Genomic DNA, 23,199 nt, shown 5'->3' with positions numbered 1-23,199 from the left:
ACCCAGCCCCTCTCTTGGTAGATGGGGAATGTGAAGGTGGATCCTTCTTCCTCCAACCTGAGGGATTTTACAACTTAGAAAAAACCCAGGTGTGCACTTTTTCCTCTTTAGAAAGAACCCAGCCCCTCTCTTGGTAGATGGGGAATGTGAAGGTGGATCCTTCTTCCTCCAACCTGAGGGATTTTACAACTTATTCCTAAGAATTCCAAAATGTAAGTATGAAAATGCAAACCCTTCAAGCCTGGGGACTGATGCAGGTTTAACTTGCTGTTGCATGGAAGCTCCTTTGCTTACCAGCCCAAATATAAACATTTCCTTCATTTTGCTATTTTGAGTCCTTTTGTCACGGGGCTCCCTGGGGGTGGATGCCAGGGTGTTTATTTTACTGCCCTGTGCTGCTCTCTGTATTCCCTATGGTGCTGCAGCCTCTGCTTCTGTGGCTCTCCTCACTCCTAGGAATCTCTGACTAGCAGCACATGGCCCTCAGGTTTCAGCCTTCTGAAGATAAGCAGCAGGTTTTAGTCCAGCAAGACAGAATGTGTCAGCCCCAAATCCCACTGCACCATCCGTGGTCTCCTGCCTGTTGGAAATGAGACAACTTTCCAAATCAATGGTTTTAATTAACTTTTTGATTAATTGTTTTAATAACCATAAGTAGTATATTTGTCTTTAGCAGTGTAATTTTCCATTTTAGCCAGCATGTACATAATTTTTTAATGGACCTGTTAGATTGTTAGTGTGATTATTAGCTTCTCAAAAGTTTTAAGTTTTGATAAACTAATCCTGATAAGCTTCAATGAACAAAGCCCTGGAGAGTTAAAGGCTGGACACCTGGAATCCAGAATTTATAGCCTTCCAAGGACATGTTGAAGTAACCAGAAGATAAAGAAAAGACTAACAAAGATAATTCAACAGGCACTAGAGACTTCCTGCCTGGGAAAAAGATGAAAAAAGAACTAAAAGATGTGGACTAATTAGCATGAGAAATTATAAATCACTAACCAATAGAAGATGAATAACGATGCAAAAATTTACCAATGAATAATAACTTCTTTTCTAAAAATGTATAAATAAGTGAAAAGTTTTGAAAGTTGTGTGCATCTGGGTGGAACACTCCAGCCTGTAATAAACTAATGCCTGCTCCCTAATACTACAGAAAGTGTTAGAGGGTTAAATTCATCCCGGTTTTGGCAACATAGTGGCAAGTCTCTGTGAATCAGCTGGCAGCAAAACTTCAGAAACTGTCAGTGAGTGAGAGCAGGAGTGACTGTGGGAACAGGATAACAGGCATTTCAGCAGGAATGATGGCAAAGTAAACAGCATCCACATGCACACACCTGTCAGACTCTTCCTCCTCCTGGGGGTTTCTTCCATGGTGTGTAAGCTCCCAAATGCATCTTTTTTACCCAAGAAGGTTTAAAAATGGGATTCAGAGTGCTTACAGCCATCTGCCACAAAAAACAGGAGAATCATCCCTATTATATGCAAAGACAACATGCAGATTCCAAACTGGTAGAGCTGACACAAAAGACTGGCAAAAAGTCAAGGTTCAAAATCTGGCTAGGGACACGTTGGTGCTCGGCTCTCCTGTGGAAAGGAACCAAACACCAGTGACCTTTGATGTTTTACTTAGGTTTGGTTTTGGGTTTTGGTGTTTGTCTTCCCATAGGAAAGAGGATCTGGGGTTCCAGGTTTCTCAGCCATCCAAGCCTGAAGTGTGAAATGATAACTATTTAGATAGAGCATTTCCAACACTTGATCCTGCAGGTAATTTTGAGCTCAGAAGGGCAGGCTCAGCTCTGCAAAAAGCTATAGAGGCAGCCACTCCAATGAATTCCTGAGCAGTTAATCAGCCTCCATCCTTTGGCTGCCTCTGCCAAGAAACGTAGACAAACATTTCCAAGTCCAAGTATTAAGCGCTTCTAAGGAATAATTTTCTTCATGGTTGGTCATTTTAGGTCACACACCTACATAAGCACTGATACTCAACCTAAGAAAGCAAAAGGATAGAGAACTATTCTTACTAGATCCAGAAAGCATGGGGTTACATGTAATCTAAAGGAAAGGTAAATACTGGAACTCTCAGTGTATTTTTGTCTCTTTTTGATTGGTTTTTTTTTCATTTTATGGGGTGAGTTTTTTTGTTTTGTTTTTAATTACCTGTGACTTCTCAGTTTAAAAACAGAAAGAATAGACAAAGATCTGGGCCTTCACTACTTGTCTACTTTTGAAGCCATGCTAGCATTTTAAATGGCTCTACACAAGTTTTTCCCAAGCTGGAGGGTTCTCCAGCCCCAAGACTGCCACTGATCAATTCATGAGTCCCCCAAGAGCAGTGAAAGGAGAGAAGCTGGTCAAACTCTGATTGTGAAATTTGGGAGGTTGCATGTCGTCATAATGCAAATAATCTCTATTGTATCGACTGAAAGAACAATTATAAAGAACTGCTTGATTAGATCAGGAACTTTCAAATTCTTTGGATCTACAGCCACAGCTTTTCCCACTTATTAATGATTATTAATTAATTAATTAATGTAGCCTGGACATCAGAAAATGCCCCCAAAGCACTGCACAGAACCAGTAGAGGATGCACTGTTGGCATTCCATAACTCACATTTGAAGTATACTTATCTGGCAAGCATCCAAAAAATGCAAAACCACCTTCCTTATAACTCTTCCACATAATTTTTGTGCAGGAAACCAAACATCTAACAGCAACAAGAGGCAGAAATAGTACTTACAATTCTGCAATGCCTTCTAACACCATATCTAAAATTCCAGTTTCAAGGGAAATAATGCCCAGAGTCCTTGGAGTATTTCTATGCACCCATTGTTCTTTATCACAATATGAATGCGTGAACCTATGTCACAGGTTTTGGAGATAAACACATACAAAAAAAAAAATTGAACTGAACAAAACATTGATTTGGAACACGCATTTTCCAAACAAAACCCCTAAATTGTGGACGGCAAAAAAAGCAATTCTATGGATTGGGAAAACACACTAAACGAAAAGTTTCTTTGCAGACGTGACTGCTGCCGGCTCCAGCCGGGCAGCAGCACCAAAAGCAGCCGCAGGAGCCTCCGCCCGCTCGCCCCGGCCCGCCCCGCCCCGCCGCGGTCGCGCTCCCTCCCCGGGGCCGCCTCTCCCTCCGCCCCGGCCCGAGGCCGCCTCTGCCCTGCTTCGCCCCGGCGCACCCCCTTTTCTCTTCCCTCCGCCCGGCCCGGGCCGCCTGTCCCGCCGCGGTGCCGTGCGGCGGCGGAGGCGCAGCCATGTGGCTGGCGGCGCTGGCGGCGCTGGCGGCGCTGCTGGCGGCGGCGGGGGCGCAGTACGAGCGCTACAGCTTCCGCAGCTTCCCGCGGGACGAGCTGATGCCGCTGGAGTCGGCCTACCGCTACGGGCTGGACCAATACAGCACCGAGAACTGGCCCGAGAGCGTCAGCTACCTGGAGGTCAGCATGCGGCTGTACCGCCTGCTGCGCGACAGCGAGGCGTTCTGCCACCGCAACTGCAGCGCGGCCGGGCAGCCACTGCCCCCGGCCCCCGCGGCGCTGGAGGAGCTGCGCCTCCTGTCCGGGGTGCTGCGGCGGGCGCAGTGCCTGCGGCGCTGCAAGCAGGGGCTGCCCGCCTTCCGACAGGCGCAGCCCGGCCGCGACCTGCTCGAGGAGTTCCAGCGCCGCGAGCCCTACAAGTACCTGCAGTTCGCCTACTTCAAGGTGAGCCCCCCCCCCGCCGCTCCTCGACCCCTCCTTCTTTCTCCTCCCATCTCTGTGCCCTGCCTCCTCTCCCCCCCCCCCCCCCCCGATCTGTCGCAGACTCTCCTCCCCAAAGTGTCGCCTGATGCGGTGCCACCCTCCAGCCGCGCCTGTCAGTGTCGTGGCGGAGAGGAGCGGCATGATGTGTCCTTGCAGGTGGCGTGTCCCAGGACAGTCTCGAGACACCCCAAATGCATCGTGCACCCAACGCTAGAAAAACCTCTTGTTGTGCCGATCTCTCACTTGGTCCTCGGAGCAGGTTACTCTAAGCCACGGTTTCATTCCTCATCACCTCCTCCACACCAGTTGTCATCTACTGCACCTCCATTTCTTCTCTCCTAGGCTGCCAGCCCTGCACTTTGTAATGCTCTCCTTGAGAAGCCTTTCATTTGTTTCCTTCCACTGTGGGATTTGTGCGTGCCTTGTCTTTCCCCCTGCTTACCCACATACCATCCAGCTTGCTCTTCACTCGTTTTTACAACTCATCCAGCACGTCCCCTAAAATCAGTCCTTCCAGTTCTTCCTACGCATCTAGCCACTGGACACTGCCTCTGTGTCCAGTAGCTGTGTCATTCCTGCCCCTCTCATCTTTCCATCTCCCTCATTTTCTAACCTTCTCTGGAGCCTTTTTCAGACTCTTCATATCACAGCTCTGCTATTGCAAACGATCTTCACTACTTCTCGTTCAGCGTGTCCACCTTCTTCACTTGCTGGTTTCTGGTCCAGTTCTATGAAGTGCAGCAGCCCCCAGTCTGTGACTTGCAGAAAGCCAGAACTCCAGTTTCATTACAGCTGTGAGAAGGAAGCAAAAATTGGCTGCTGAAGTGGGACACTATAATGCTAGCCCTGGAATGGTATTTACCTTTTGCTCTTGTGTCAGGAAAGACTGGGAGCACACTCCTCTCTTAACAGATTTCATCTTGTTTTTCTAGCTTCTTGTCATTCTTCTGTCCAGGATCTAATTTGGTATTTTCTCCTTTCTCATCTTCACCTTCTGTTCTCTTTATCAAGGTCCATTCCTCCTTCCATCCCCTCAGATACCACAATTATTTGCATTTGAAATAAACAAGACCTCTCTGTGGGGAGGGAACAAGCTGAGGTCTTTGGTTAGACTGTTTTCTCTTTTAGGGATTCACTCCCAACATATCCCAGTATACATTATATAGGGTTGTATGCTTGCACATTATTTTGAGGTTGACTCTTGAAAACACACATCCTCTGAACTGTTGCTGTGTCCTGTTTTTAGGAGTGCTGTTTTGTCAGCAGTTTTTCCATTCAGACACAGGGAAATGTGTTCTCATAAAACCAGAGCAGTATCTACATGCACAATATCCCGCTGGTGTCTAATGCCTTCCCTAAGACCATTCAAAATAATTTAACGTTAAAGCCTCTGCCTTTTCTTATGACTGAGAGGACAGCAATTCCTCGAATTCTCAAAGCCATATATGGATATCAAAATGACATCACCGCAAATGTTTTCTCTTCTTTTCTTAATTTAACTATTAATTCCCCCCATGTGGCATGTACAAAGTTTGCAATGTATGGATAACACAAAATATAATTTCTTCCTACGATTTCAAATACAGTCAAGTAATGGCCAGGCAGGAGTGTGATAGGGAAATTGGAGAAATCCCTCCACCTCCCTTTAAACTCTTTTTTTTCATTAAGTTTGAGCGATGTAGTTTGGTGCTTTTGCCTTTAGTGTGTCACTAATGTTGTTTATATTGTGTTTCATACCAGTTTTGTAGTCCAGCTCTGAGCCCTTATCTTTCTCTTAAGGAGTTCTGAATGGGGCTTTTAGAGCTATAAACTGCTGCATCCAAAGGACTTTTTCCTGGCTGGTGCTTTCTGTGAAAGAGGAAGAAGCGGGAGAGAAATGCTTTATGTAATTTTTTAGAGTGACGATATATGTATTCAGGTGGGCTCTACAGAGAAATTTGCCACGTTGTAAGATTCTGGGAGTAGCTGTTCCTGCGCTGCTGCTTGCTCCTCTGGAGGGAGCTTTCTCAGAGCCGTTGAGTTCCCTTAGGGTTGTTTCTACAAAATCGTTTTTAATTTTTTTACTAAGCGGTGAAAATTGAAATGAAGAGTGAATCATGGACCTAAGTAACAATGAGACTTGTCAGCCTAACAAAGAAGCGGGGTTACAACCACAGCACAAAAGTAACCAGGCATTTGACGAAAGTGCAGCTGAGATTTCCTTTTGCATTTAGCACAGTCTGGGCTGACTGGAAACACGTAATTTTAGGACAGCCAGGAAGGGCAGCTGGCAGAGTTCCAGTGCTCTGGATGGGACACTCCTAGCAGCACAGCAGCAGTGGGTGGATTGAAGTCTCGCTTCTGTGCAGCCATCTCTCAGGTTCCTGTCCAAAATGAAAGGGCACCTTTTATGGATGCAAGCAGAAGAGTGCTTGTGCACACGTCGTGTGATTCTTGCTTGTGGTTTCAAACATGCACTGCCAGAAGCTATTTCATATGTGAGGTAGAACTCTGTGTTGCCTGTGCATCAGTACACTGAACAGGCTGATGTGGATCTTGGCCTAGAGAAAAGGATTTAATGTTTCACAAATACCACAGACTTTTGATTTCTCTCTCACTCTTCCTAAATATGCGCAGATATACTCTATAATTTATGAAAATATGCATGTGTGTGTGTAAATATAAAATTTTAAAATCTTAAAACATCATAGATGGCATGTGCACAGAAGTGCATATGTGTTTGGTACATGCAGTTGTAAATGAGAAGTGAACACTTCACAAAGTATATCTAACAGGGATTAAAGTTAGTTTAAAAATGGTCACATAAAGTTGCTTTAGGACATAATTTTTGACTGAGTCTCTGCTGCATGCTCTAACTTTGTAATGCCACCAGGAAATTATAGTATTGTTATAATGTCCTCTGTGCTGCTAGGCAAATAAGTGACATAAACACATATGAACAGTGGTGACTCCTGACCAATATCCATAGGTTAGCATCAGTACTTGCTGTGAGATCAATCCCTCTCAGGAGCCCTGGTATAGATTTTTGCCTTGTCAGCTCCATGAACAGGGGAGGGCAAGGGAAAAACCTAATCTTTTTGATTTACAACAATCATCTATGCTATATGCAAAAATAATGGATTTCTAAAGTTAAAATAAAATTGTTCATAGTGATGCAGCTAGGAGTAAAACTGAGAAGAATTATATCAGTTTTACTGTACCGTTGTATCTGCTGAGACTATGCTCTCAGTAGAAACAAATTTGTGAATATAGAGAATGAAGGAAAATTGAGAAAATTGAGAACGTTTGAATTGTTTTGGGTTTTGGTGTTTTTTGATGTGGGTTTTTTTTTTTTTTCTTTTCTTCCTCCAGTTAATCTTTTTTAACACCTTTTTTTCCCTATCCCTGTTTAGGCTAATAATCTTCCAAAAGCTATTGCAGCAGCTCACACATTTCTTCTGAAGCATCCAGATGATGAAATGATGCAAAGAAATATGGCCTACTATAAGAGCATACCTGATGCTGAGGAGCATATTAAAGACTTGGAGACAAAGCCTTATGAGGTATGCTTATTTAGGAGAGTTTGCTCTTTTGGAACTGTTCTATTACTCCTCTTATTGGGTGAATTTCAGGAATCTCATTTGCTTATGTGTTTTTAATCTCCCTCTTGTCATCTCAGTCATCTTTGTTCTTGCCTTCTTGATGCATTCAGTAATTCTCACCTCTCCTGCACTTCATTGTTCCATAAATGAGTCACAGCAAATCAGACAGTGGTGTACCTGAAAGCTGCTGTATGAAGATCACTGCTGGAGCTAAGCAGATGTGTGGTTATCCAAATTTGTGACTACTGTAGTGGCACAGCTGAAAATAGCTCAGACATTTGGCTTTAGATTCCATTGAAAAATCTCTGACACAGCCTGTGCTTTAGAATAACACTGTTACTTCTCTCCAGCAGGCATTTCTTTTCATTGGAAATGGAATTACATGCTCTGCTCTCTGGGAAATACCTGTTAAAATCCGTTAGTCTCCAGTATTTGTTGTCCTCACAGCATCTGGAGAGCAGCTCATACAGTCATCCAGAAATGTGGAGACATCATTTACTGTATTTGAATTTACACAACACTTCTCATGGGTCACTTACTGCTGATTCATTCCTGCCAATTTTTCAGAATCTCTTTGTCAGGGCTGTGAGAGCATACAATGGAGACAATTGGCGGACGTCCATCTCAGACATGGAACTGGCTCTTCCTGATTTCTTCAAAGCCTATGATGACTGCACAGCAGCCTGTGAAGGCTCCCGAGAGATCACAGATTTTAAAGACTTCTATCTTTCCATTGCAGGTGAGTGGTTAGGGAGCATGAAGGAAAGATGTCCCCAAAGTGCATTTCAGTTTATTCATAGGATTGGTTACCCAAGTCCTATTCCTCAGTTTAGGCCAGTAGGTGTTTATGAGATTCAAAACTGCTTGAATTCAGGTTTACTTTTTTTCTCTCTTCAGTAATATAAACGAGGTCTATCAGGAAATTGGAGCAGAGGTCTTACATTAGCATGGAAGTTCTGTGTCAGAGTAAAATTGATGTGTAAATAACAGCTGCTCCATCTGAGTAGCAGTGGTCATCCAGCCAGGTCTCTTGACCATCGCTTCAGTATCAGTTTGGCCACCTTTGAGACTCAGTGGTTAGCCTGCCTTTGAAATCAGCTTTGTGGTTTTGTGTAGGTCTGGTGATCTGCATTTCCTTTCTCATAAATGGCAAGGTTCTGTTGGCTATTTTTAATTTTTCCTATATTAGAGTTTTACTAGTAGGTAACATCTATATTTTGTGTGTATAGCCAAAAAACCCCCAAAACATTGCTTTGCAAAGTAAATGGGACATCAGCTTTTTTGATTGTTGCCAAAATGGCACATATGCATTTCCTATGCTCTTTGTCAGCAAAAGAAACAAGTAATTTCTTCAGTGTTCTGACAACTCAGTATTGTTGACGATATTTTTTGTGGAGACACCTGCATATTTTCTCAATAAACTTAGAAACCCTTTTACACTTTTTGTATTCTAAGTTGCCTTAAGGAAAAACATTCCAGCTTTTTGTCATAAAGCCATAATATGTCTTTGTGAGGGGAGGCTTTCGTGAAGTATGTTTATACATGCGCAGCTTTAGTTTCTCATGGTGTGCAGCTGGTATCCACCAGTACAGCTGACATGGAATAGCTATTGCAGGCTATTCCTCAAGCCTGACTTGCTCTTGGGAGGTGTCTAGGATAGCAAATACAGAGTGAAGTGCAAATCACAGGCAGTAAAGCAAGGAACACAGACTTTCTTCCCTAGTGGGTCAGAGCTCTGATGTCAGGACAATCTCCAAGCCACTGTAAAGAGTAGTGTCTATGCTCAACTGTGATTGACACTTACTGTCACCCTCCCTCTTCCTCCTTGGGAAGGAAGGACAATTCCCAGCAGTAGTGATGGGAAAGAAAGGTAGGAATTACTGCATGATGTCACCACAGCCACATTGATGCATTTCAAATATTTCACTCTTGATATAAGAACATTCAAATTTATTTGCACTGCCTGGGCTGATTTGTGCTTATGTTCCAGGGAGAGATATTCTGCCTCCAAGGGTCTGCAGGAAGCAGATGTATATGATTCTATATGCTGCTCTGATAAAAGATGGGTCTAGTAATTTCATTTGGCCAGTTGTTTTTAGTTAGTTTCAGCAGTTATTTATGGTTAATCTCAGTGTTCTTTGTGTTAGGAGTTGTATGGGATGAAAAGCGTTCTTTTGTCTTGGTCAGAAATTTGCTGCACAAGCTTAGCTAACTTCTTTCATCTGCCAAATGTGGCTAACAGGGAAACTAAGACTTCAAAATATTTCTTTTCCGTGCAGTTGATGAATGTGATATATCCATAAAATGCTTGTCATTTTTTGCTGGAAAAGTTTTCTTGGAGCCTATTTTCTGGAATATAAAATTACTTCTAGTCCTATAATGCATTATATATAGCAATTTTTAGACTGGGTAAGCTTGTGAACTTACATGTTCCTGGCTGAAGGCTTTTCTATGGTGAGTAGCATATTCTCCTCTTTCTTCTCTCTTGAAACATCCAAACTCTGAGCCCATAACACAGCCATCTCTGGAAGTTTATTTTGCAATTGCCTGCTGTGTCTGTCTGTGACACAGTTGTACTCAGCAGCATGGGGACCTTATTTATACAATAATGTAATGAAATTGAAAAGGTTTGCAAAATTTAGAAAATAAAAGAAAGCACTGTTAAGTTTACAGCTAGGAAATTGTACAATGCTGTGTAATACTCTAAAACCCACCAACACATGCTGCCTGTAGGTGTCAGTAAAACCTAAGTGCTCAGTTCTCTGGAATTCCAGCTCTGATGCCTTAAAATTCAGCCACACAGATTTTTACAGAAGGGCCTAGTACCAACCCTTGATTCCTACTTCAGATGTAGATGTAGATTCTCAGTACTTCCAAGCAGCAAGATCCAGATGCTCAGGACACAGGAGTGCATTATAAAGCCAAATTTTAATGGGAGACTGATGGGAAGGATTGTAACAATTCACTCTGTGCTATCCATATCCTCTGTTGCTTTTTTCTTCATTCCAGATCATTATATTGAAGTCCTTGCATGCAAAGTGCAGTGTGAGAGCAGCCTGACACCCATTATAGGAGGCTTTGTTGTTGAAAAATTTGTGGCCACCATGTACCATTACTTGCAGTTTGCATATTATAAATGTAAGTAGTGATTTATTGTGCTTAAATAATGCTGATGTTGGATGATGTGGGACAGATTCCATTCATAATATTTTCCCTCTAATTTTATGCTTTAGAATGTAAGTAGTGGCCTCCAGATTCTGCATTTTAAACTGTTCTGGGACAGAAAATCTAAGTTTCCTGGTGTCTTTTGTTCCCTGTTATCACTGTAGTTAACAGACATGGGACAGAATTTCTTCCACAAACAAAACTACAGAGTATTTCATACTATTTGCTTTTTTCTAGTGGATTCTTGTCATCCTGTTAGAATGGGACTAAATGAGTTTTGAAGAAAGAGGGGACCACTTAAAAGAAATTGTAGTGTTCAGTGCTCAATGATGACATATTTGATAGGTAAATTAATCAGTGGAAGTTGTGGTTTCTTGAGAAGCTGCTTGCACTGTAAAGAACACATGTAGCCCTTACAGCTGTTCTTACAGGCTCAAATATCAAATATCACATCAAGCTTGATGATGTAGCATCAAGCCATTAATGACTCTCACTTGTGTTCTTTGACTACACTTTACACCTTTACTCTTCCCTCTTTATCAATCCTAGTACAGACGTAGGGAGGGGTTAATTATATTTTTGTTTGTTTTTTAAATAAATGTTCCAGTGTGCATCACCAAGCTGTGTGGTGATACTGGGATACCTGGCAGGAGCATTTGGTTAGGATTTTAATAGAAAACCATCAGAGGTTGATGATTAGTTGATTTTTGAATCATGGCCTTAGGTGTTTCAGAGCACAAAAATAGCATATCATTTCTGGGGAGCAATTTTTTTTTCTCTATGCAGCTGGTGAGGAGGTAGAGTATGGGCTGTGTTTCCATCTGAGTTTTCCAGAGCTTAGATAATAGTAGGAATTTGTTCATTTACCTTACCTGGATTTTTTTGGTGTGTGTTTATTAATTAGTGAATGACATGAAGAATGCAGCTTCTTGTGCTGCTAGTTACCTTCTGTTTGATGAGAAAGATGAAGTAATGAAACAGAACATGGTCTATTACCAGTACCACAAAGACAAATGGGGACTTACAGAGGAGGATTTTCAGCCCAGATCGGTAGGTGAATTACCTAAAATGCTTTCTAGATGCATTCAAATATTTTTCTGAAACTCAGTGGGAAAATGTGTGATACCTGCTATTTCCGGAGTTTAACACACCCTGTTTTATAAAATCTTATAGAAAGTTGTACACAGAGGTGTAGTGTGTCATGTAAACAGTCAATGTCATTATAACTCTTCCCTTTCCATTGGAATATACTATGATAACATATATGATGAGAAGTAAACTCGTGCTGGTACTTCTCGACACTTGAGCATAATTATGTATTTATATACTTATATACCTCTATAGATAAAGCAGCTGGCTCCTGAAATCTCTGATGATGAAATCTCTGAGTGACATTCAGGCTTTTGTGAATCATTATTTGCCAACACATAGTTGCCCACTCGCTTGTTATTTCAGCTTCTGTGGGCATTGGAATGTGTCTGAATATGGTTACTCCAGATAAACTGACTTTCCACTTACTCCATTTAGAACAGAGTTGGATGGATGAGGATGGAAAAAGGCTTAGGACTGTATTGCATCTAATTATCTAAATTAATCTTGCTGCAAAGAAGACACCAGTCCATCCAGCAACTATTGCTGGCTTTGAAAAACTATTTTAAAAATGGGTTTCCATGCTGTTCTTAAAGTTCCATGTCCAAGGAAATTTTACAGCCTAGACTGTGACATCAAATTGGATTTTCCATTGTTTCTCGTAACCAGGATTTAAGCCATGCAGCTACATTGTGACACTCAGTGACTGCTTAGGCATCAGTCATATGGGCTGTAGAACTAGTTAGTCATTAGCAATACATGTTGGACTAATTGAATTTAGTGCCTTCTAGTCGTGGTTCTTAGAGCACTTTATTGGCACAGTGGGAGCCCAGGCCTGCTCTGCAGGGCCACCTGAGACAAAAGGCAGCAAAAATGCATTTGGTTCTTTCAGGGAGCAGCAGCAAGTCTGAGCTCACAGGGTAAGGGGACTGCTTCTTTGGCACTGCTTTTGGGAACAGAATGGTGCTGTATCGGAGACAATGTTTCATGATGGTGGGAGTGAGGCATAGCAACAGTAGGAAACTGCAAACAGCAGATAGATTTGGCATACCTCTGTAGAGAGGGCAGAACAAGGGCCCTACATATGCACTCTGAATATTTCAATGATAACTTCTGGAGCTGGGGACTACAGATAACTGGATTTTTAAAATGCAAAATACTAAATGCACATAGGTGTATTTTCTCGTATTTTGATCTGTGTAGCTATCAACAGAAGTTGCTTGCTGTCCTAATCACTTGAAGACCATAATGCCTCTGGTTTATGTTTGAAAAGTGGTAATGGGGTGACAGCAACATTTGGCTCTGGCACTAACCCGTAGATGTTCTTGTGCAAGAGGGAGTCTCCTGTTTTCTTCCCCAAAAGGAGTTAAAGGGAACAATCAAAGTGGATGACAGTTGGTGCTCACAGATATGAGATTATGAAACTGTGCTGTCTGGGCACATAGCCGGGAAGTGAGGAGGGGCAGGTAAGTGAGTGACCTTGCAGAGTTTCCCAAGCCCAGGCACAGGCTGGGCTGTGAGTCACTATCATGCAAACAGCTCAGCGTGTCTCTTTCCCAGAACTGCCTGCTGCCATATGCCAGCACAGGGAGACAGAGGCTTTCTCCTGTCCAAAGCCCACTGGAATGCAGGCACGGACTGCTGCTCAGTCCTGGCAGTCTCATTCCTTATTCTCAGACTTGCCAGTGCTTTGAAACATGAGAAAGAGGAGAGTGCTTTGTTCTTGCAGTGGTGGAGCCTGTGCTTAGGAAGATCCACAGAAGAGTTTGGAATATGCTGTTTGCTGTTTTGTTGTTTCCTTTCTCAAACAGTGTGAACCCTGTCTGGGCTCTACCTTTACTAGATGTGGGTCTGACTTCACTGAGGTAGTTTCAGGAGGCATGTGATGACGCTGTCCTGTCTTGCTACCCTAAAGTAACAGAAATTTGGGGTTTTTTTGATAGGAGGCAGTTCGATACCACAACATTACTACACTCCAGCTGGAATTATATGAATTCGCAAAGGAACATCTGGTAGATGATGATGAGGTGAGTTTTCTAGAAATGAAATCATGGTGAAAAAAGCAGCAATCATGTTTAAAGTGAAGAAGATACATAGCTGTAATTCCAGGATTTCACTAATATGGAAAAATCTTCTTGTAGCCATAGCCGATTTATAATAAATTTTTGTTTGGTAATTGGAATATAAGAATAATCCCAAAGAACATAATGTACTATTAAAAAAAAATGGACAGAATTAACACGAAGGTGTATATATGTAATGCAGTGAGCCAACAATTTCTGAGTTGTAACACCAGGGGGCAGAGAAATGGTGTATATATACATATATATGTACATATTTAAACCAAATGTTTTTCTGAGTTTGGTGTTTTGGGGGGGGGCTGGGGGTTGTGGTCTTTTTTTTAATGTGGTTTAAATTAGAGTTAAAGGTCCTTATGATTTTTGTCCAGAAGTAACCACCTATATTGTAATTTTTATCCAAATGAAGTCTTCTTATCTGATATTTTTTTTACTTTTTATGTTCACTTGTTGATTTGTGCTTTGTCCATGATATTTTCCTTTGTTTTGCATAAACTTAGTTTGTACTTTTTTCTCTCTTTCCTATCTGCTGCTTCAAAACACAGGGATGAGTAATTAAGGAGTGGGTGAAGAAGTCCATTTTGAAGGTTTCCCCCATATGTTTTAGAAGAAGGGGTTATAGAGTAATCTTCAGTCTCCAGCATTGTGTGTAGAATAAACAAGCATTCATTTGGTGGCATTCATTCCTGTAGCCCCTTTCACCAGGGCAATTACAAATGATCTTGCAATCTGCAGGAGGGTAGTGTGGTGTAAACCTCTGTTAAATTTTTAGGCTGACAAGGAAGTCACATTACACTGGATTATATGTTTGGGTTAAACAACCAAAATTACTGAGCCTGCTTATGCCACAGATATCCCTACCTCACACTATCTTTGTATTAGGAAAGTTAACATTCTTCTCAGGGGGAAAGCTGAACAGCTTCTGTGCCCTCCCTTGCTAGGGCCTAAAACCTGTGAGGGATGGAGGCTGTCCATGCCTCTGGCTTTTGGTGGTGAACTCATAAATTGCTGGCTACCAGAACTTGTCTTTGGCTGCAGGAGACTTCTTGGGAGTGCAGACAAAGCAGGAATAGCACAAAGGTAAAAACCAGTACCTTGCTGTTTCTGCTCTATGAGCAGGACCTGGTAGTATAAGTGGAATTTTTTATTTTATTTAATAGTTCTCCTGGCATGGATAGAAAAGTTTGTTCCATAGGAATGTTGAAAACTGATTAATACCTGGATAAGGCATTACAGTAGAAACTTTATTAAAAATTGTTAAAGATGGAGGCAAGCTCTCTTCTAAATGCACTCTGTTTATTTAAACCATGTGCTTCTTGGGCCATAGGCCATACCTCCTGTGAGTTTCTGTGGTCCATGTTTACTGTTTGTGGAGTTGCTTGTGGGCTAATAAGATAGCCCTCAAGATAATATGCAGAAAAAAAAAAAATCATCCTTTTTCCTTGACGGACACAAAAGGGTTGTGGCACGAGGAACCCTTCCTGTGTGAGTGTCATTATTTTCAAGTGGAGAATTTCATTTTATCCAGACTTCTCAGTGCTTCCATATCCCAGATCATCCATGTATCTTTCTAAATCCCATTAGCAAAGCAAGACAAAACATTTGGCTTCTCCAGGAATGCATAGCAGTAATTGCAGGGGCTGGAACAGGCAGTAATGATTTTTGCATATGTTACTACAAGAAATACTGTCCTGCTTGTTTTACTCTATTAATGTTTTTCCACAAGGAAATGAAAAACTCTTATTTCAAACGTTTAACACAGTAGAGGTGACAAAATATTAGTGCCAGCTAGCTCCAAATTACTTTTAAGAAAAAGCAGCTATTCTTAAATATCCTTGCAGTTTTCCGCAGAGAAGTTAAAAGACCATTGCAGTGTTATCATCTTAGTTGGCCATGGACAGACAAGCTTCTTGATTTCTGTTCAGGTGTGTAATGCATCAAGGGTTTCATGGATACAGCTCCTGGTACTGCACAGATTTAAGTGGCAAACTGAAATGCTGTTAAGAGCCAGACACTCAGCTAGTGTAGATGTAACTCCAGCCCCACACTAATTGTACAAGACGTGTTTTTGGCACATAAAATCAGTGTTCTTATGGATTTTTTTTTTTTTTTGAGGGCTATAGCTACTTAGCTGTTCTAAATTACATAAGAACCACAAGTATTTGGCAGGGATGAGCCTACAATGTGATTTTTCTTTCAGTACTTAATCAGTAGGTGAAAAGCTGTTGGCAGCTTTGACCCACTTTTTTGGACACATTTCTTTTTATTTGTGTATAGTGTGTGTTCCATTTGCATAGTGGCTGAAATTAAAATGCTCTGTGTTTCATCACCTCCATGTAGTGCAAAGGAGAAAAAGTACTGAACTAATGTGACTGTTGGAAAGAGGATATATGGAATAGCATCAAAACATAAGAGCCCCAGTGGAGTACTGATAGCAAATAGCAATCTGAATTCAGCCTATTTTTGTGTTTAGGAATTGCTAACAACGTACTTGGAGCTTTATTAACTCATTCCTTGCATATATTCAAATTATTTACACAAGTGTGCTTGTAAGAGCAAGCTGCAAGTGGAGACCTGAAAACTCTGCCCTGCCTGTGACCTCAGCACAGCACCAGCAGTGCTACTGCCCTGAGAAGAGCTGATGGCAGCTGTTTCAGAGAGTTGCCAGCCAAGGGACAGTATTGTGGTCCCTGTTCAACATACACTTTTTTAAAGAAAAAAGATGAGGGGTTTTTTTCCATCATCATTTTCTAGTGGAGATTCTTCCCATATGGCTGGGTCTTTCTGCTTTCTCCTCTTGCTTCTACACCACTGGATCAGTGTCTTGGTCAAAGGTGTTCCTCCTCCCATTTAAGCCACTTCTCATGGGAAGCTGCCAGCATGGTTGGGCTCAAATGTCAGGATGGCCCCAAGCTCCAGGTATTGGCATTAGTAGGAACTTCTACTGCCCAGGTTCTCTTAAGCTTCTGCATGCAGCATAAAGCAGGCAAGAGAGTGCAAGTAGAGCTCAGAAACAAGGCCACTGGAAGGCTTCTGCTTTCAGTGCAAGTGGAGCAATGTTGAAGTCCCTCTGAAATTAGGTTGACTGATGTTTTATAGGCATTATAAATATGTTAAAAGGAAAGCATACTTATTGATTTACTGTAAAATGCTACTGTAATAACTGCAGTGTACTGTAATCTCCCACAATGTATGGGAAAAGAACAGTTAAAGGTTCAGAATATATCATTAAAGTGAAATGGAAAAATATTTGAGAATGTAGTTAATATTAATGTAAAAAACAACTAAGCTTTCTTAATATTGGGGGGGGGGGGAAGCCTTAAAAGCATGTGGCAGTTAGTCACACTGTGGACTAAGTATCTGAAAAAGAAATAAGGACCAAATAATTTTTCTGCACAAAGAATTGAGGGATTTTCTTATTTTTTCCCCAGCTAGAATTTGAGGAATGTCCAGCCTGGACTGTACACCTTATGGAAGTTCTGGCAGGGCTTTGAGGCGGTTACAGTAAAGTCTCAGGTTTTAACTGAAGGTTAGACCAAGAAACTTTCCCTTGGCTGAAGGCTGAATAAACCTTTCAGGCAAAGCCACTCATTGACACATGCCTTACTGTTACCCTGAAATAATATTTTCCCCCTCCAAAACATTGCTGGCCAATGGGATGTGGTGTGTATGTGAAAGGTCTGTTAGGTCCATGGAGCAAATGTTCTCCATAGTCATCCGTATCAAATCTTTGTCTTCATTCTTGCAATTTGTTGTTGGACATAATCTGCTGGTTTTCATAACCTAATCCTTGTGACTACTCCCATTACTTACTGGGCAGCTACAGGACAATTAATTATAGAGCAGCTAGCTCCTCACCTAGAGGCCACCCTTCTCACAAACCAGTCACCTACACCCAAGTACATGAAGGAATCAGATCTGTTGCACTCACTGTTGCACAAGCTTCCAATCACTGAGGTCTTTGAACTTTAGGAAAATTTGAATTTTTGTTCTGAAGGACAACCAAGGGACATTTGGTGAGGTAAATATTTTCCTTCTAGGTCATAGATTATAAGGAAATAAAAATCCAGCCAATTCTTCATGTTGTATATTTACTCTTAAGACTATTTGTTGGGTGAGTTAGAATAAAAGTCATTTCCTATTCATTGACTGGTAATCACACATAAAAGCATGTCCAGAATAATAATTTTCTGTGGATCTTAATTCATTCTAGAACACTATCTTTTATTATCTTCTCTGTTGCTTCCCTGAAGAACAGGTATCCCACTGCAGTACATATGGAAGCCCTATAGGAGAGGCCATCAGTAGATCTGCATTGGAAAGTATGGGTTATGGGTTATTACAAGAAAGCTAATGGTTTCCCATAACTTTTCCAGTCCATACTGAGAAAGGGCAGAACAGATTATAGGTGGAGGCAAGGACCCACTAATGATTCATGCTTGGCAGAAGGCAATTGTTGCAAGTAATGGCCAAGTGTCTGGGTCTGTCAGTGGGCAATGCAACTGCTGCTTGCTACTGTTCTTAAATTATGTGTTGAAAGAAGTGTTAGTGCTGGACCATCAGCCTCAAGTTTGCCATAACAGAGCCAGGTACTTGTAGATCTTCCTCTTTGCAGTTTTGTTTTAATAATTGGATAGGAGTCTCCAAAGTAAGGATGTTTCTCCAAAAACGTTGTGTTTTGTGAGTGTGAATGAGACATTTAATGTTGGATTAAATGGCCCATTGTATGTCATGGCCTTGGACACTCAGTACACTCAGGGACTAAATGAGTTTTCTCCTTTTCAGGTCTTTTTCTTCCCAATGCTGTAGCTTCTCTTTTGTTTGTGCCCCAATCTCAGTAGCCTGGGTTCACTTATTCAGAATTGAACCAAGAACTCTGTTTTAATTTTTTTTTTTTTTAATTATAATCCACCTACTCACATACCCTCTTTACTCTCTGGAAAACCTTCTTAAATTAATTACTGTGGCACAAAACTTGTTCTTTCTGTGTGTGCCTCTGTTTAGTTGGTAATCTATGCCAAGAGTGCTCACTTTGCATATCTAGCAGATAATTGGAGGTTCCAGTTGGACAGATCAGCTTCTCTGATTTCTCCTACTATTCAGAGCAGTCTGGGAACATTCCCCTTTTTCTGCTCCGTACACACCTCCTGTATTTCAGGCTGTACCTGTTCCATCTTTTCCCATGCATCCTTGTCTGTCAGTCCCACTTTCCACTGGCCATCCCTCGACTGGGGGAGGGAAGGGGTTGGTAGCACAGGGAGGGAGGTTGTGGGGTGCCATAGAGCTCCTCAGCCTGTACCTGGCAAACCTGAAGGACACAGCTGTGGACCCAGGGCTAGGCATGGAGGAAATGCTTCTCTGCAGCTGATCAAGCAGCCCACATGTGTGTACTTTCCACTTGTTGACTGCCTAACTATCACTCTCAGTTACTCTGGCAGCAAACCCTTCTCTTCCCAAGCATAGCCAGACTTCATGTCCTGGTTTCCTACCTATGGCCATGGATTGCTCAACACGATTTACAGAAGCACTGGGCTGGAGCAGTGTATTTGTGTTCCCTGCGTTGGAGCTGGTGGCCATTGTGCCCTTGAGCAGCTTGCAGTGGAAAGAATTACGGGTTTACAGCCGACTTTGCATGGAAAATTGGATGTTTTTTTCTGTAAAGGTGGGGAGGAGACAAAGAGCACAGCAGGTGACAGGAGGGACTCTGTCTCACTGAGGGAGTAAATCGTATCAAAGACTCAGATCTGCAGGCACAGATCAGCACGAAGTTATTAGATATCAGCAAAAGGAAAGGGTTTTTTTTTCTAAAAAAAATGACCACCTGTGGAATATGTACTGACTTCCGCCATGCTAAATGTCTGGTGCAGTGTGAAGTGAGTGCTAATGGGACAAGGACAGTGATGGTCACAGCTGTGACAATGTGATTGCCTCCTCTGAGAAATCATTATCACCTTTTCATTGGCTGCCAGTCACTCTACTGACAACTTGCAAATGTTTTGCGTTTTGATGGTGAAGGCACAGGCAAAATATTTTAACTGGGTTTTTATTTGTTGGTTATCTAGAGATTTTCTAAAATAACTAACATCCAGGCAATTATTCAGTTATATAATTCAGTTATATCAGCATATTTTATGTATATTGTTTCAGGAACTGTTTTTATATTTTTTGTCATATTTCAGCCTCTCTTTTTCCTAAGTACATCTACTCAGACCACAACAGTTACTGCAATGCTTTCCTTTAGAGCTCAATTTCAGACACTAGAGAGTTCAGATTTGTTTGGGGTTTTTTTCCTAATACTGTTGCATTTAAATATCCTATTTAATTTCTTACATGTTTCTGGATTTGAAAACATACCAGAAATTAAAAACTTGAATCTTGTCTTTATGTTGTGTGTCTTCTGAAAAATTCTATCTTAGTGATGAGCGTGACAATAATATGAATTTGGATACTTAAATCTTTTTAACAAATTCAAAGCACAACAAATTGCCATCTTTCAGGACTTGCCAAAATATCTTCATAGTTGCAAAATCTCAGTGGTCTTTTGAGATGGAACTGTGAAGCAGGGAACAAGAACAGCAGTTATATCAGACAGCTTTCCGCCTGCTTTTATTTTTGTTTGCTTAGTTTAATTATTTCTTTCCCTGCTAATCGTACTTCTTAAAAGTGTGATGTTAATACATTTTAATCACAAAATCCCCAATACCATTATTGTATTCAAAATATACAAAATTTCTCTATTCCTCTGACTTTTCATAGAGTTTTAATTCCCTTTTCTCACCAGAATAGAAAACAGTAGAATTTTGAGTCTCAGAATATTTCTAGAAGATATTGTCTTTCTAAGGAATACCTATTTAGACAAAAATGTGCTAAAAATGTAATTGGGATTGTAGACATAAATTCAACAGTCTTAATGCAGTTCACAGAGACTTGGAATGGGTGGTGAAGGAAAGAAGGAAAATGTGCCTCCAAACAAGGATTACTTGCTTTCAGCACCACTGGTATAAGTTCTCATTAATTTAAATAGAAGAGTGAGTATGAACTGATCAAGTTTTCCAGCAGAAAATGACAATTTGTTTTTGAAAAAAACCTAAATGATATCTTAAGACCTTTTTAGACCATAGGTTTATGTCAAGAAAGAAAGGACAGGAAGGTTTAAAGAAAACAAATTTCGATGAAGAGTTTATCAGAACATTGTAGTTACTAGAGTAAAATGTTGAGAATATTGTATTTGAGCATCTTTCTACTTTAAGTTGCATCAAAAAATGAGGACAGGCACAGGCATTCCCACAGGGTCTCCCCTTTCAGGCAGTGTTTATGAACTGTGCATGGAAGGAAAACTAGAAAATATTGGTGTATCTGAGGATGCCAGCAGATGGGCTGCTACAGTAAGTTTTGAGTAGTTCTGAGATGCTGCTGGACATTTGCTGTTGACCACCTGCTTTTCACCACTGGAGGTCTTACCTTGGTGATCACAGAAGGTTTTAGCTCAGTTGCTGTAGTTTAGTTGACAAAACAGTAAGTTCCAGCCAGTGGGGCTGTATCATCCCAGAGTACTCAGGCTTGACTGCAGGAAGACATTTTACTAAGGTATAGGACATAGAACTACCTTAGAAGTAGTTTAAATAAAGTTGGATTGATGCATTGTGTTGATGCCCTGTGTTAGCAGAATGGAGCTTGTAAATTTCTGGTCTGAATTTAAATCCAGTATATTTGTTTCCAGTATGGAAAACATTCTAATATCTCTGGTTCTTCACATTTTTGCTGCATTGAAGCATGGTTTGTGAAGATCTGTGGTTGAAAATGGAGAAGGTGTGTGTTGAAGGATGATACAGGGGACGTAAACAGTTAGAGCAGACACACAAAGTCAAAGTTATGGTTCTACAAGACACTTTGGCTTTGAATTTTGAAGCTTTCTAAAATTTTTTAATGTTTTATTGTATTCTAACAACTTCTTAATTTAACAGGTGCTTTAAACATTTATCCCTCTCTATGTCTGAAGATTTCATTGTCTATTTAAGTACCTGTAAAAGTACAAGAGGATTTACTGTGTATAACATTTTCTCCTTTTAAGGTCTATGTCACTGCAAGTCTTGTGCTATGTCTATGTGGGCCATTTACTTGTATTTTATAGGTTTATTGTACTAATGTCTGCATGGAGGGTGTTAAAAATATTCAGACACGTATTATTACAGTTTATTTTTTTATTAAAATAGCAAAAATTTCCCACCAATTTTGGGGGTTCAATTTTGTTCTGTTAAATTTAATCATTTCTAGGGTGAAGTTGTGGAATTCCTTGATGAGCTGTTAGAAGTGGAGGAAAAGAAGGAATCCTGATGAGTGAAACTACCACAAAGTATTTTACAGAAATGAAGACTCACCATTGCTCCTTATTATTGCTTTTGATCACCTGTAGTTCCAGTTAGATATACCTCAAAGGTGCTTCTTTAAGCTGCACCTTTTGTCCCAAGATCCCCTCCTGAAAGGTCACTTCCATGCTGCACTGACTTTTCTGTGAGCATGGCTTTTCACTGTGCAAAACTGGTGCACGTGAGTTTCCCTCTTGAGCTTTCTTTCCCTTGCACAAAGACAACAAAACAGATTATTTCTGTTTTCTGGCACAGCACTGTGCTGTGTTACTAAGTTGTAGCAGTATGGCTAAATTCTCAAGAACTTTTGTCAGTTTTGAGCTATGGAAGACATAGCAGTTCCTCTTTCTGAGCTATGGATTGTATTATTTATATATGTCTTTTTATGTGACGGTGAATAAAATGATAATGAATCCCAGTGCACCTGAAGGATATTAAGGTACATTTAAATAGCTGAAATAAGATGATTAACAAAGCACAACTAATGATCTTGTAAACATTGCTTAAAGAATTATGAAAGCAGTGTTGATCTTTCTTGAAAACTAAATTGAATTCCACTATGTGAAACTGAAAATAAAAATAATTTTTACTCTTACTCTTTTACTTTCTTACTCTTTCTGTTGAAGCATCCTATGGTCCCTGTTGAGGTGGGTTCAGTCTTGTATGAAATACTGATTATTGATATATTTAGTATTCTCTTCTGTAAAAAAATAATTTGTGTGGTTTTTTCACCTGGTGGGACTATCTACTTAATTTTCATCCAAAGGTAAGTACAGGTGGAAGCTGAAGTGATTTGCAGTGGGATAATGAAAAATAATTACATGTGAATTCCTTTTCTTTTGATTAACTGTACAGCAGAGTCCAATACAGAAGTATTGGTGCAGACCAAAAAAAGGTGTGATAGAGAAGAGTAATGAATTAAGTGAACTAATGAACTAAGTTTACCAAAGAGCAAAAATGCCCTTGAACTCAGAGAAGGATGCAGGATTCCATCCTGTGCTTTCTGTTTTGTTTTCAAGGATCAAGTTCTGCAAGTGGTTTCATCCTGCTTGCATCAAGAGGAGATGAGCATTCGTGCATATGAGCATCCAGATGAGCATTCACCTCCTGTGATGGAACTGTAATTCAGTTGAATGGAAGTGAATTACGAATGCTTAATCTGCT

The 23,199-nt window shown here is 40.9% G+C and overlaps 1 protein-coding gene across 1 annotated transcript; it reads left to right on the top strand.

Annotated features, from left to right (window-relative positions):
• The first annotated feature begins 3,131 nt into the window (after nucleotides 1–3,131).
• CRTAP (cartilage associated protein) lies at nucleotides 3,132–22,626 on the top strand. Its single transcript, XM_079302407.1, has 7 exons — nucleotides 3,132–3,717; nucleotides 7,149–7,298; nucleotides 7,905–8,076; nucleotides 10,347–10,475; nucleotides 11,407–11,552; nucleotides 13,535–13,618; nucleotides 21,944–22,626. Exons 1-7 carry the CDS (start codon nucleotides 3,274–3,276, stop codon nucleotides 22,001–22,003), a joined length of 1,185 nt encoding a protein of 394 aa, XP_079158533.1. The 5' UTR covers nucleotides 3,132–3,273; the 3' UTR covers nucleotides 22,004–22,626.
• The last annotated feature ends 573 nt before the right edge of the window (nucleotides 22,627–23,199 follow it).

This window comes from Erithacus rubecula (assembly GCF_903797595.1).
Source record: "Erithacus rubecula genome assembly, chromosome: 3".
Classification (NCBI taxonomy): Eukaryota; Metazoa; Chordata; class Aves; order Passeriformes; family Muscicapidae; genus Erithacus; species Erithacus rubecula.
This window is presented reverse-complemented; position numbering and strand designations above follow the sequence as displayed.